A 14,644-nucleotide genomic window follows, 5' to 3' on the forward strand; every position below is an offset into this window, starting at 1 on the left:
CATAGAAAACACTACAAAGGAAACGAAAAACTTATGCAAATATTCCCAAAATATAATATGACTTCTGTGCCTGACTGTAAGACATGCAGCATGTTATAAGTAGGCAATTACTTGGGATTCTGAACCTTACAGAAGACTTTTTTCTATGGGCAATCTTTTATAACAGAGACGTGGCACTTGAGATACTGAGGTCAGTGATACAAGTATGCTATGGAATCAAAAGACACATGCATTCCTTGAACACCTCCTCCTTCCCCTGTGCGCCTATCCCCATTCCTTTGCTCAAGCTGCCATTTTCCAACCTAAATGCCTTCGTCTCCCATCTATGGTGGGCAACATCCTTACCATCCTTCAAGTTTGTCCTCTCTCCTTCTCCTAAATCATCTTACCCTTCGGTAGTTTGCTAATGATAGTTATTATGTTCTTTGACATATATTTATTTGCAAACCTGTCTTACATACTCCCTTTTTTTAAGAACAGAAGTTCATTCTAGGCCAGCATAGTGCATGCAATATATGGTTATTGAGTTAAACAAAAAAACGAGTGAAACTTAGGGCAAAAGGATTCTAAATTTATAACATATCTGTTCTCTTCAAAATATGACTTATCACTTTCCTTTGAAAGTACATGTAAATGGCCATATTAAAGTGATCTATGAAGAGAAGGCAGCAACACATAAAATGCTTAAGATATTGTTAAGTGGAAAAAGCAAAAACCAAAATTACATCTATGCTATGTTTACTACTTGAAAATATTATATATGCATATGGACAAAAAGTAGAAGGTAAAACAGAAAAATGAAAACAATTTGCTCTGTTGGGTGGTGGAATTATTGGCTTCTGTGAATGTGTCTATGTTTATACAATATTTTTTTAAATGTATACATATGTAGTAATTAGTAATATTTATACTGGATATTGGTACTAATATTTATTTAAAAAAAAGCATCTGTAGCTGTCCTATGTCTAATACCACTCAGTTTGCCGGCCTGCATGGAAACATATTCAAAGAACTGCTGCCACCTGGTAGTCACCATAATTGCAGACTTGGTAATCAGAGAAGATAACCGGTAAGGTTAGAAGGCTGGGTCAACTTTTAAGGTCAAAATAAGCATGCACAAATTTTTTAAGGACCGAAATATGAATCATCCACTGAAATTGAAACACGGCAAAAACTGTATTTCTTTAGGACCAATAGTTGATGAATCTTATGACTTCCTTAAAACACAAAAATATTTCTTGACTTCACTTTATAGTTTTATATTCCTATCCAAAGGCACACATTTATTTCTAAATATTTATCCCATAAGGTATATTATTTCTAAAATGGCTTGTTTTGTTTCTTATTTGTGCCTTTATCTCTAAATAGCCCTATATTGCTACTTTCATATATATTGTTTCTGTGCATATTTGATTTTTTTAAAAATATATTATTATGGTGAATAGCATCATCATCTTTGCTGGAAAATCAAATGACTTTTTTGAACATACGAATTTCCATGGTGGTTTTATGAATGAGATATACATATACTGCCACCTAAAACCATGGCCCAAATCATTATTAAAGTTACTAATGCTAAATGTCCCAAGGATCTGCAACTTGGTATTATTCACTGGATTGATTTGGAACTGTTTCTTTGTTCAAAAAAATCAAACTCAATTTTTTACTGCTAATTTTCTGACCTTACAAACATAATTATAATCTTAAACGGAGAAATTAACTTTATTTGGTGTTTTAGAAAAATAGTAAGTTGATAACATTTTATAAAATGGAGATATTTTAAATTATTTATGAAATCCTATTTGTTCCATTCAAGCATTACACAGCACAAGAACAAAAGAAGCTGATTTATTAGACATATGCCAGGGTGAAGAATTTTCTCAGAATTCTTGGTTAGCCTGTGATAAGAACACAAATTTATCTAAGTATGATGAACAATGCTTTAGGGCATACTTAGGGAAGATGCTATTTAAAAAAAAAAAAAGCTTTATTGCATCACACACATGGAACCAGATTCTCCCTCTTATGGGCTGTAGCCAGCATGAAGTTCACACTACATTAATTTGCACTTGTCGATATGCTACTTTGCAAGTATTTTTAAGGCATGTTCAAATGTGTACTCTGTCTCTTAAACTAGAATATAAACCCCCTAAGGGCAGGACCTGGGTCTTCTAGTTATCACCCCACAGTGCCTAGCATTCTGGTCTGGGCAGGCCAAGCCCTCTCGAATGGCTGTGGTCTGAGTGAGAAGCAGGGAAACGAATGTGCTAAGCCTCCAGCACTGAAAGACGGTGTGAAGAACACTGGAGAGCAACTCTGTCATCACCAGGACCAAGTGATTACATGTACTAACGGCATGCCCAAGTGGCCCAATCCCAGTCATTTTTTAGAGATAGAAGTGAGACTGCAGGTGGTAGTTGGATAGTTTCTGAAATCTAGCTCTCAGAAGCCATCCATTATCTCAATATATTCCCCAAAAGCCTTCTGAAGAGTGTATACAGCATTAAAGACACATAAGAGAGAACAGAGACGAACAGGATTTTTCTTTAATCTGTAGTTGCTAAATTACGAGTAGAAAAGACAAATATCACTACTAGCCAGTTTAACACATACAGTGAAATATTCCTAGGATGTTTCCAGAATCAAATAAAAGACAATGGACCTCAGAGGTCCATTAGCTGGGTCTTTAGGTAAAGCATATTACTGCTACCGTTTAAAACTAAAAATTTCAGGGAAGAAACTTCCATGGCCTGTTGTAGCAATCTATTTCAATCTTCTTACTGTCAGAAAGTTATTTCAGGCTGCTGTGATTTCCAGTTGCTGTGATTAAATCTCTTTGTTCTTATTCTATCCATACTAAAGACTGAGAACAGGTGTTTAACTTTCTCCTTGAAATTATCTGTCAAGTCCTTAAAGACAGTGAAGCAATGCTTTAGTCTTCTCTAAGTAGAAAGGTACAATTCTTCAACTTTTCTTTATTACTTTTATTTCTCTGGCCTTACGTAGGACTTAACCTTTAGGACGTGTTGGGCTTCCTCTCATATTTACACAAAGCCATATAAAATAGCTGTACTACTCCCAACAATCTAATTCATTCAACTGAACTTAGGAAATAACTCCTGTGTTGATACAGTCCACATTTTTTAATGTCAGCATTAAAGTGTGGCGTCATACTGCTGTAGGTACGAGCAACACTCAAACCTTTTTTTGTGCTAATTTTCTAGCCAAAATTTTCTGATCTATTTCTTTTGTGTATGTGCTCTAGCCTTAAATATTTGCTTTGATTACCCCCTTCAGGTAATTTTGAACTTCAACGTTTCCTACTCAGTATTAGCCACAACTCCAAAGTTATAAATTACACAATACTGATAAGAAAGTCTTTTTATCTCTGAAAGAAATTGAACCAACCTAAAAATGTTGTAATATAAAACAATTTATTTATGTATATGTGTGTTCTCATCCAAGCCAGTTTTTAAGCCATGTGCCACTAATAATAAGATAATAAGACTATAACCAATCATATATTCACCTGCTGATGCCATTAGATGATTAAGAGACCAGGGATCAGGCACGTTTTCTGTATTTCAAAATACTCTAAAACCATTAAGTTATAATTTAAGATTGATAAGTCTTCAATCTTAGAACTCCACACTCTAGCAGGGCAGGGGAAACAAAGTTTTATCTTTATACTCAGGGCAGGGGTTGGCAAGCTTTTTCTCTAAAGGCTCAGATAGTATTTCAGTCATGGTGGGCTATGGGGTCTCTGCCACAACTTCTCAGCTCTGCTTTTGTAGCAGGAAAGCAGCCGTAGACAATACATCAGCAAATGAGTGTCGCTGTCCTCTTCTACAACTTTATTTGTAAAAACAGACTGCAGGTCAGATTTGGCCCATACTCTGTAGCTGGCCAGCCTTCTTTTACAGATACAGGACACCTGTGCATGTTAAACACACACTCATATCTGCATATGTAAGTAGGAGTATATATGTGTGCGTTAGCACACCAAATCTCTGTCTGCCTATCCCCATAGCCATGGTGGCTTCTTGGGCATGTGATCAGTGTGCTCATACAGGGCCCTGTGTTTAGAAGGGCCCTGAACTTGCAGTTTAATGCTCTGTGGTCAACGTCTTAAAATTCTTAATGATTTTATATTGGAATTTGTGTTTTATAGGTGAAGTCTGATGGTACAATGGAAGCCCCACTCACATCTGTGGTCTTGTCTCTCCACTGACTCATGGCAGCCCTGGGGCACTTCTTGGACACTTGTTCCCTTCCAGCTTCCTCTTCCTGGCCCCTGCCTTGGGACCTTGCTGCTCTCCATGTTGGGTGGGACCAGGTCATGGCAGTGTTAGGGGGAGGCATTCATTCTGCCGTTATCCTTTACCTCTGGCAAGAGCCTGGATGTGAGCCTGGGAAAGGTTGGGTTGAGTGTGTACACCCCTAATGCCTGAGGGTAGGACATGGAGTTGACTATCCCTCCTCCCGCCTGGAAGCACTACAGCACACTCAACGGACTCAGCATGGAGCCTCTGCCCACTCTGACCCCTGTACCAAGTGTCTCCCTGTGTGGAGGCTGCAGTCTCTAGGGGGCTGCCCAGCTGACCACCTTGGGATGGAGAAGACTGACTCTCTCCCCTCCCCACCAGGGCATGGTGTATGGGTTCTGTGGCTAGTGACATGGAGAACCTAGAAACCATGGATTCATCTGTACACTCAGTCATGGGGCACCTATGGGGGTCTGCGTTCCCCCCACCATGAATATCCCTGTGCTGGAGGGAGTCCAACATTAAATAGCAAATAAAAACACCACGACATTCAGAGGGAGGGAGGAAGAGGGAGAAGAGGAGAGAGAGAGAGAGAGAGAGTGAGAGAGAGAGAGGAAAGGCTGCCTGCAGGAGAAAGGAAAACGTTTTGTAATTCAGTACCTTTAACATCACTTTTTTCCTGCTTTTTGAACAAAGGGCCCTGTGTTTTCATTTGGTACTAGGCCCTGATCAAAGATTAGGGGCTGTAAAGAATCATCTTCTGAGACTCATCTACCAAAATGGAAGCTAATAAAGAAAATTCCACTTATGCATCACTCATTTCAGAGTCAGCTAACCTTCATACCGCCAGGGTAATAACAGGTTTCCTGCAGTCTTCCTAAATGTTGAATGTAAGGCTCTGAAATTAATTATGTATTTTGGATTTCAGACTAAGGGCCTCCTTTCAGAATATGATGATTGGGGTTGCTGCAAGGTAGCCATTTCCTTCAGACAGTTTGCTACAGGATTAACTCATTTCCTTAGAATGGTGATGAGGTACTTTATAAATGTAAAGCACAATCAAAACATTATGCATGAAATTTATTGATAACAACAAAGAAAGTTGAAACTTTTCTAAGATTTCCCTTTATTTCCTATTAAAGAAGGTAACACCATAACATTCTAACATACAAAAACGTAGGTTTCCCTGATTTGAATAAACTAACTGTAAAACAAACACTGTAGAGATGGTATTTGAATATGGGTTGGGCATTATAGGATATTAAAGAATTATTAATATTTTTAGGTATGATGATGACATAGTGATTGTGAAAAAAATCCTTCGTAGATGCACACTGAAGCATTTATGGGTAATAACACAATGTCTGAGATCTGCTTTACATACTTCAGCAAAAGCAGAAGAGAGGGAAGACAGAAGAGGAAGAGGAAGAGAAGATGGAGAAGAAAAGGATGACAAAGATGACAAAGAAGATGAAGATGACAATGAAGGTGAAGATGAAGGAGAGAAAAAAATGTGAGGTAGATGGAATAGGATTGGCAAAATGATGAGCCTAGGTGATGGAGATGTGGGAATTCATTATAATAGTCTCTTTATCTTCATATATGTCTTTAAATTCCCATAATGGAGTGTGTGTATATGTATAACTGTTGCCTACAAAAAATTTCTAATAAAAATCAGGGCACAGATTTTTCATTCTCCTTCATACCAAATGTCTATTTTTTTTTTTTTTTTTTTAGTGCGAGAAGCATCCTCTGAGGCTGACAGGAGCTCTCTAAACTGAAGAGATACAAAGGAGTTGATGGGAAGGATAATCCGCCCATCAGTTCCTAACACATTAAAAAAAAAAAGAAAGAAAAGGAGAAAATGGGAGGAAGAGATTGCCATTGTTACTCTCCTAACCTTTCCTTCTAATTATGCCAGAGTCAAGGCTTGGGTCACAAGGAAAATGATTTGGGTGGTCAACCATTTGCCCTATTTTGTATACATCAAAAAGCTCTTGTTCTCACCACATTCCAATCTGACAGGTTCCCATCTACTTTAAAAATGTAAGAAGCCAGATTAACAAAAATATAAATAAAATGACTATATTACAAGGAGCCCCCCTTTTTTGTAAACATAGAGATAGCCTTCTTGTTATTCTGAATTGCATGATATGTAACACTTTAAAAGTAAAATACGCTTTATATTATTATAGGTACTTCAGATAAACATTCAACATGCCCAGCTTTTAAAAGTTAAATGTAAATTTCTCTCTTGAGTGCAGATGGTGGCCAAGCAAAGTAGCTCTTCAGTCATAAAGACAGAAGGTCAGGTCATGGCTGAAAGACCAAAGAACAATTGCTGCTTTGCTACTCCAGATCATCAATGGAATGAGACACCACTACTTTCTTTTTTTTTGAAACTGTCTATTCAATACAAAATAGTTACAAGGAATACGTATAAGATTTCCTCAAATTATGTCCAAGAAAAAATACTAATAAGCACATCACATCTCTGACATCCTAAAAAGGCACATCTCTATCTAAAAATAATACTAAAATCATTATAAAAACTGTCAGTGTTTCACTATTTAGCAGGAAATATTTACAAATGAAAACTGCTCCTTTTATAATCCTGCAACTTTAGCCTCCACCTCATTAGTGGTTAATTAAAATGAGATATAGCACTAAAAGACAAATATTGCAAATACTTCTACACATGCTATTCATTTACAAGGGATATTATAATCTTATTATTCCTATAGTGTTCTTTCTCCTAGAATATTAAAATGTAATTTTTAAATAGCTCAGAGACACTGCCTTACTGTATTTTTCCAGTTAGTCCAAAATGTTATGCTGGCAGATGCTACAGAATAACAGAAAAGGTATATAATAATGCGTGAGCATGCCAATATGATACTTTTTTTAAAAAGTCGTATAATATATCAGAAAAGGAAAGTTCTGTGTCGGTTAGTAATCCTAGATCTTCAGTTCCTGATAGAAAGGATTTTTAATTCCACTATCAGGCACGCCCCCAACTGGATGGAATGAAATATCAACAGTTTCATTATTTGTACATGTTAACAAGGAAAATTCTTCTGAAAATTTAAAACTCTTTAGAACACTTTGAATATAGTGATACAAAAGCATAATTTGATTTTGGTTGTTTGGATTTTAATTTAATGCCAGGGATTTCAGCTACAACTTGAAAAACTTTTTGTACTAAATTTCATTATCACTTTCATTTTCAATACTTTTCCCAATTGTCTTTGCATCATTTGCATAGAAGAGTTGATTGGGTTGAAAGGGAGATATGTTGGAAAATACGGTAAAAAGTGTTGAACTAGAAATATATTTCAAAAAAATTTATTTAGGACTACTCACTTTTAAACCATAGTGATTTCTTTAAAATAATGACACTGAGAACTCAGTCTTATTTTAATTGAATAGATTTCTCAACCTGCTTTCACTGAATAAAAAGAATGAAAGCGTTCAATGTTTTGTACTATAACAAAATTAGAAAATCAAAAGTCAGCCTATTAGAACTGCCTCTCTAAAAACTTTATCCATGTTGTCAATTAAAATTGAAGTATCTACATGATCTCAACAAAGATATAATGTAAAACATCTGTTCAAACTGAAATTGAAGTAAGTAGCAGTTTTTTTCCTAACATTTCCAATTTTACTGTATTTAGGTTTCCTGAGCAAACGTATTCATGGTTATCTTAGTTAAAACTGGTTTCACTCTGCCAACGATCAATTTGATTGACATATTTACATATCAACTCATCTCATCTCACAAATTTTAAACTTTTTCACTTAAAATTGGATTCAAGTTGGCATCTTTAAAGAACTTTATGTACATATATTTTAGGTTCAAAATGAACATTAGAACATTTTCTTTTACTTTTGTAAGTAATAGATACACATATCCAAATGTATATTTATGACCTGTCAGATTGTAATTTCATATGCATGCAGTTGTATTCGCACAATTTCATGTGAAAGGTGATAATTTTAGGCAACTGTAGATGAAATTCTTTTAACAGTATAAAATTGGATCATTCCATTAGTTAGAAACAATATAATAGAAATGAATGACTTAGGAATAAAACCATAACCATTTCAGAAAAAAACATTAGTTATGTCTTTAATTGCTGCAGTTACGCTTGTATCAAATCTTACCTGATCTTTAATTTCAAGATCCCTTTTAGTTTTTGTTCTGTACTCTCTGTGCTCCTTTTCTGCCTCATCCTTCTCCATTTTGGTTTTATTCAATTGATAGCGCATTTCTCCACACACCTGTTAGATTATAAAAACTAGATCAATAGCTGCTGGAATCTACCAGGCAAGGCCTGCAATTAGATCTTTTGGTGCCCCCTAGAGGTCATATAAATAAAACACAATAGAACTTTTCTAAGAATGGCATTTTCTATTAGCATATTCAATATATTCTGTTAAGATGTGGAGGCAGTATCAGATGTTATTGAGTCTTACAATTTCAAATGACAGATAAAGAAATGCATAACCAGGGAATTTAAATGATATATACAAGATTTTTCATGTAAAATAATAGTTTCAATTGCATATTATCTAAAATGCACTATCATCTTGCTTTTAACTAGGTAAAATTAGTAATTAAAATATTAAGCTATGTCATTATTCATTCAAATTGTCATGGTTATACAGATACTCTATATTAAAAACTTTCCTTTAAACTCTTTATCAGTTAGGCTTTTATTTAAGGAAATTTATAAAGGTATTTTTCTCTCTGCTAATAGACTATATTATCAATATTTATGAGTAGAGTATTACCCAGCTGGTATTTACCGTAGGCTTTGCAGATTATGTCAATCTTACCATGCACAATACTATGTATTTAAATTAAGAAAGTTAAAAGTCATAGACTGCAACTAAGCCCACTCTGCTTTTAAAATAGCTATGGCATTCAACATAAAATGAAAATACACATGTAAGTGAAATGACTTTAACATATTGTTAAATAATAAACACACTCAGTATCTTAAAATTGTGTATCATTCTTTATGTAATCTTTTTTTTCAATCCAGGGCATCTACAGACAGATAAATACATTTGGAAAATACAACTAGCAGATAAATCTAAATAAAGAAGTTATTAACTTTTGAGATAACTGAGAACTTGTAGAGAGATCAAGTAATACAAACATCTGCTAAGTCAGCTTCTAAGTTACAAATACAAGTTTTTAAAAATCATGTATCATCTAATGGCTATACCTGTTTGAGACTTCACAATTTTGGTAGTTCTCCAAAAATGATCATTAGAATTTTAGAAATTAGTTTCATCATTATTGATGTATTAGAATCTTATTAAACCTATATGCATTTCCTATGTTCAAATAAAAAATATGTTAAAAATAAACTAATCTGTGTTCAAAAATTATAGTGACAAGACAGAAGAAAAAGTCAGTAAGCTTCTCCCCAGTGACCCTCAGAAAGCTAAAAAAAGAATAAAATTACTACAAATTGTATCTGAAATTCAAATACCTTCAATGTGCAAGAGTTGCTCCTTCCCCTTTCAAAAATATTACTAATTCACAAAAAGTTACTAAAGCTAAATAAAATTTAAAAATTAAGAATTACAGAAAAAAATTAGAGGAGGCTTAATTGACTTTCTTCACTATTCCAATCTATTTGATTTACATATAGGAATAAAATTTAAAGACCCCAATTATAATACCAGAACATAACAGTTATACAACCATGGTGTTTAAAACCCAACACCAGTACAAAATTATTATACATAATAAATATCTAAGCATTAGGTCCTGTTTAAAATGATTGTACCCCTTAATTTTATTTTTAAAGTTTCCTTGCCTCACTAATTTCAGTTTAAAATGCATTTGCTAAGTTTATCTGTAACACTTAAATTTCATCTAAAATAAATGAACAAATTAAATTTAACTAGAATTATATTATCCCAGGGTTGGAAGCAGGCTTAAGGCACTCCTCTGATGCTTGAGTCCTTTTGGACAGTTCTAAAGACAAGTAATCATTCTTTACTGTACCATATTTCAACAGAAAGTTCTCTCCTTATAATGAACTGAAAATCCTCATCATACCTTTCACCTATCAATCCAGGTTAACCATTTCCATCTCTCTGCAGCAGTTCCCTTACTTCTACCCCTACCTCCACACAAACATCAATTATATTGGCAAATACGGTATTTTAAGCTTCTACATTAGCTAGCTTGAATTTTAGAAAGCAAATGAAGAACTATATAAATTCAAGGAAAAAAAAGAAAAAATAGGCTTCCTTTCCTAATATATATTAAAGTTAATTTAAATTACTGAGTTATAAAACAATAATGGCATTAAAAATGTGTCCAAATTTAGGAAAATATGTTGAGAAGTAAAATGCAGTATGAAATGGGTATGCATTTTAATAAAATCATCTGTGTATGTACTGATGAAAAATAAATTGATTTAATTTATTACATCATGCATGTCCATATTTAGTGACTTAGTTTTAAAGCAATGATTACTGAAATCTACACAGACTTCTAGTGTTTCTTAAACATGTACCTTAGCCAGTTAAGATCATTAAGCATTTTAGCTCTTGGTTCACAAGTTTGTGATGCCCATAGTGCAGACACAGTGATACCACAGTGTAAAGTATAAATTTAAGGACCAACAGAATAAGAAGTTGTAGTATTAGAATCTTGATTTTAGAGAACAGGTCTGAAAGAATGAGAGATGGAGAATTATGTTAAGCACACTTTTCATGTTATAAATAAATACATGTCTTTTAGTATTATTGTGAAGACCAAACTTATGCAAAAAATTACTCCTAGTTGACTAATTCAGATGTACAAGTTTTATCAGGTATTCAATAATTAAAGTAATAAAACTTGTTAATTTACAGTTTTGTCTCAGCAACTTAATCCTTAAGCTCTTTGAGGACATTATTTGTGTCTAATTCATCTTTGTATTTGCAGCACCCAGAAAAGGGCCTGCTGATAATAAGTAAATGTCTGCTGAATGACCATTATGTGGACCTTTATTATCTTGAAATAACAAAATTTTTATACCCCAGACTTCTTTTTGAGCTTTTAACACTAGGAAAAAATTTTCAACTAAAATATTTAAGTAATTAGTAAACTAAACTCTCTCTTTGTACCTTTGTGACATCCATTTCCCGGGAAGCAAGCTGGTTTTGAATTTCCTCTAGTTGATTAACAGCTGAAATTTTCTCTCTTGTAATCTTTTCCACCTGAGCCTCCAGTTGGGCAATACTCTGAGATAGGGTCAACGTCTGTACGAGGAAAAAAAGTCCTAAGTGATAATGTCATTTGACAAAAATATTTTAAATATCTTGAATTAATAGAGTCTCAGCATGGACACTGGGCTCTCTCTGTAAGTCATTTCTCTGTGGATTGGGTATCTCCATTGCTCTGCATTCTCAATTCATCTCCCTTGACTATCACCTCACGTAATTTTCTTTTTTTTCTGGTGGTGAGAACTTTTAAGATTTGCTCTCTTAGCAACTTTCAAATACACAGTACAGTACTGTTAACTATAGTCACCATGCTTTTTAAATATTAAAAATAGAATCAATCAGCAGATATTAAGAAACTTCCATATGCTATACTAACCCTGTAAGAATACCGAAGTTTTATGTCCTTTAAGAATTTCTAACCACCTTATAAAGATATGCCTAATATCTGAAAAATTCAATAAGACTATAAAATAGTATTTTTTAAAAATACGAAGTATTTTAGAAATTTTGTACTATCGTAGAACCAAGAATAAAGGTGCTGAATTTATCCTCCATGCTAAAATATATTTCAAATTTTCTTGATATATTATTTCTCAACTAAAATTATTTACATGCACAGTACTTAACACATCACACTGTTTTTTGTTGTCTGTTTCCTCATTAGACTATAAGTTCCTCAAGAGCATGTTCCTCAACAGGTATATGTTTAACGTTTGATGAATGAATGAATCAGTAGAATAAATGGCTTTTCTGAGGGACTATATGGATATCAGGTTCTTAGTTTTTCTTCCCAGAGTCAGAAATGTTTTCTAGACCTTAGATTTAACCTTTATAGCTTTTGGTTTGCAATTAGATTTTACTCTGCTCCAGTAGGTCAAACTTTTCTAGGCTATTAATTTCTCATTTGTATTAGCAGTTTTAAAGTGATAAAGAAATGCTACCTTGCCCCAGATCAAAACATATGGAATAGCTATCAGTTTTTAATCAGCTAAAATAAAAACTGATAACAAATTTGAAATAATATTTGAAATCTGTCATTGTACACTAACATGGGTGTGAATTCAGTTTTACAACTGAAATCAATAACTAAAATTTTGTAATAAAAATCAAGATTACCTTTGTCAACTAATTAAAATTGACAACATGAAAATAATGAGCCCCAGTAGCTACTTTCTAATTTAGATGGTAGATGTATTAATTAACATTCCTGGGGATTGTGGAGAATTGTACATTTAACTTATGGCTGTTTACATGTCCTTCTTTCATCAAGAGATTGGCTACAAATCTAATTTGCACATAAAATTACTTTTACTAATGCCAAGCTACAAACTATCCTTATGCAGATTACAATCTGAAACAAAAATTAAAGGTCAAAAGAAGTTAAATGTAACAAATCAAAAATATTAATTGAATTTTCTTAATTTAAAACTTCAAGTTCATGAGTAAGCATATTATGAATATGTAATTATAGCTTTTCTGGAACCATACAACAATAACAAACTTTAATTACCAGCTACTAAAAACCATAGATTACTTATTTATGTGGATCTATAGTAAACATATTAATATTGTGTGGTTTTTTTGAAGTGAATGGGCAGACATTTATTTTGCTAATGGTAAATTCTGAGTCAGTTTCTATAGCATGTAACAAATCATACACCTTCCATATGATTCCTTCCCTCTGCCACCCATCACTTCATTCCTCTGCCCACTACCTGTCTGCTCCCTTCTGTCACCCACTTCTCAAGGCCTCCCCTCCTGTTGTCACACCTTCTTTTTCTCCATGCCCACCATCTGGAAGTCAACATTACACTGCAGGAGCTTCTCCATCCACATCTGTTGCAGGGGCAGAAGTAACACAGACAGCTGCAACACTGCTGGATGTCCAGGGTGTTGACATCAGATAAGTCCTTTAAACTTTGACAGGGGCAAGCAAGAGACAAGGACACCCAGGATGGGAGAGCTTGATAGAAATCTCTACACTAAAGCAGTCCCTAGTGTACTGAACGTGGTATAAAGTGGCATTCCTCATAAAAAAAGGTATAAGAATTAAGGATTCTAGCAATGGCTATTATCAAGGGAACCAACTGAGAAAATACACAAACCAGAGGGGGCATTCAATAAATAGATGATTGAAGGACTGATTGAAGGAACAAACTTAGCGGTTTAGTGCAACCAAAGACCATTACTGATGCCAACAGGCAAACTCACAGCAAGAACTGTTCATGGGGGAATGATTCAAAATCTGTCTAGGTAGAAGGCATCTGCTCTCCTAGAGCTTCCCACACAAATGAAATTTTTAAGCAGTAAGAGGAAAGGAAAGAAGAAAAATAATAAAAAGAAGGAAAGAAAATCTACAAGTCTCATGAGCATTCCTACCACTAGGAAAGCAGGGACACCTGCTCCAGCACTAACCATGAGAAGTTACAACATTATGATTAATTGTTCAAACACCCTATTAAATTAACTTCCTGTGCTAAGCAGTGTGATAATTTTATCTTTTAATTCCCTTTGGAAAGGAATGTATTGGATTAACTTTCAGTTGAAAAAATGAAAACTTAAGTAATGTTCCCAAGTTCATTTCAAGCTAATAAATAAAAAGTAAAGCTGGACTTTATATTAAAATTTGTCTGCTTTTACTAACACAAAGGTCCAAGAAATCTACCCAATAGGGCTAATTCTCTCTTTCACTAGAGTAAGAATAATAGCCACAAGCTAAAATTTGTTAAATGGTCTAACCTAAGCCAGGTATTATATTAGGTACTTTCAAAACATTATCTCATTTAATCCTATCAATTCCTTGAGTAGATCAACCAAGGATCTACTACTCTGAAATTTGGAGAGGTTAAATGAATTGTTCAAGGTCACATAAAGGTCAATTTGGATTCAACACTAAATCCTTTTACTTCAGAGCTTCTTTCTGCCATTTTCTGTGAGAGTACTTGCTTCAGTGCTAGGATCACTTTCAGCTCTTTATTCATACATCTTTATTTAGGGCAGGATCTTCAGATTAAATGTCAAATAAGGCTTAATGGAGGCAAAAAGAAAAAAAGGACTCAGACTCAGAAATGCATTGTAGGACTTCCCTGGTGGCACAGTGGTTAAGAATCTGCCTGCCAGTGCAGGGGACATGGGTTCGATCC

General features: G+C 34.3%; 1 protein-coding gene across 2 annotated transcripts in view; it reads right to left on the minus strand.

Moving 5' to 3' along the window:
- Window positions 1–14,644, minus strand: part of SDCCAG8 (SHH signaling and ciliogenesis regulator SDCCAG8) — a gene marked incomplete at its 3' end in the record, with an annotated part of 252,067 nt that overhangs the window by 151,462 nt on the left and 85,961 nt on the right. For both annotated transcript variants that reach the window (XM_082663725.1, XM_082663724.1), the window contains exons 11-12: window positions 11,403–11,537; window positions 8,430–8,546 (exon numbers count right to left, since the gene is read on the minus strand). In XM_082663725.1, coding sequence (XP_082519851.1) covers window positions 8,430–8,546; window positions 11,403–11,537 — 252 coding nt within the window. The remainder of the gene's footprint in view (window positions 1–8,429; window positions 8,547–11,402; window positions 11,538–14,644) is intronic.

The sequence above is a fragment of the Grampus griseus genome, assembly GCF_964374135.1.
Source record: "Grampus griseus genome assembly, chromosome: 1".
Lineage (NCBI taxonomy): Eukaryota > Metazoa > Chordata > Mammalia > Artiodactyla > Delphinidae > Grampus > Grampus griseus.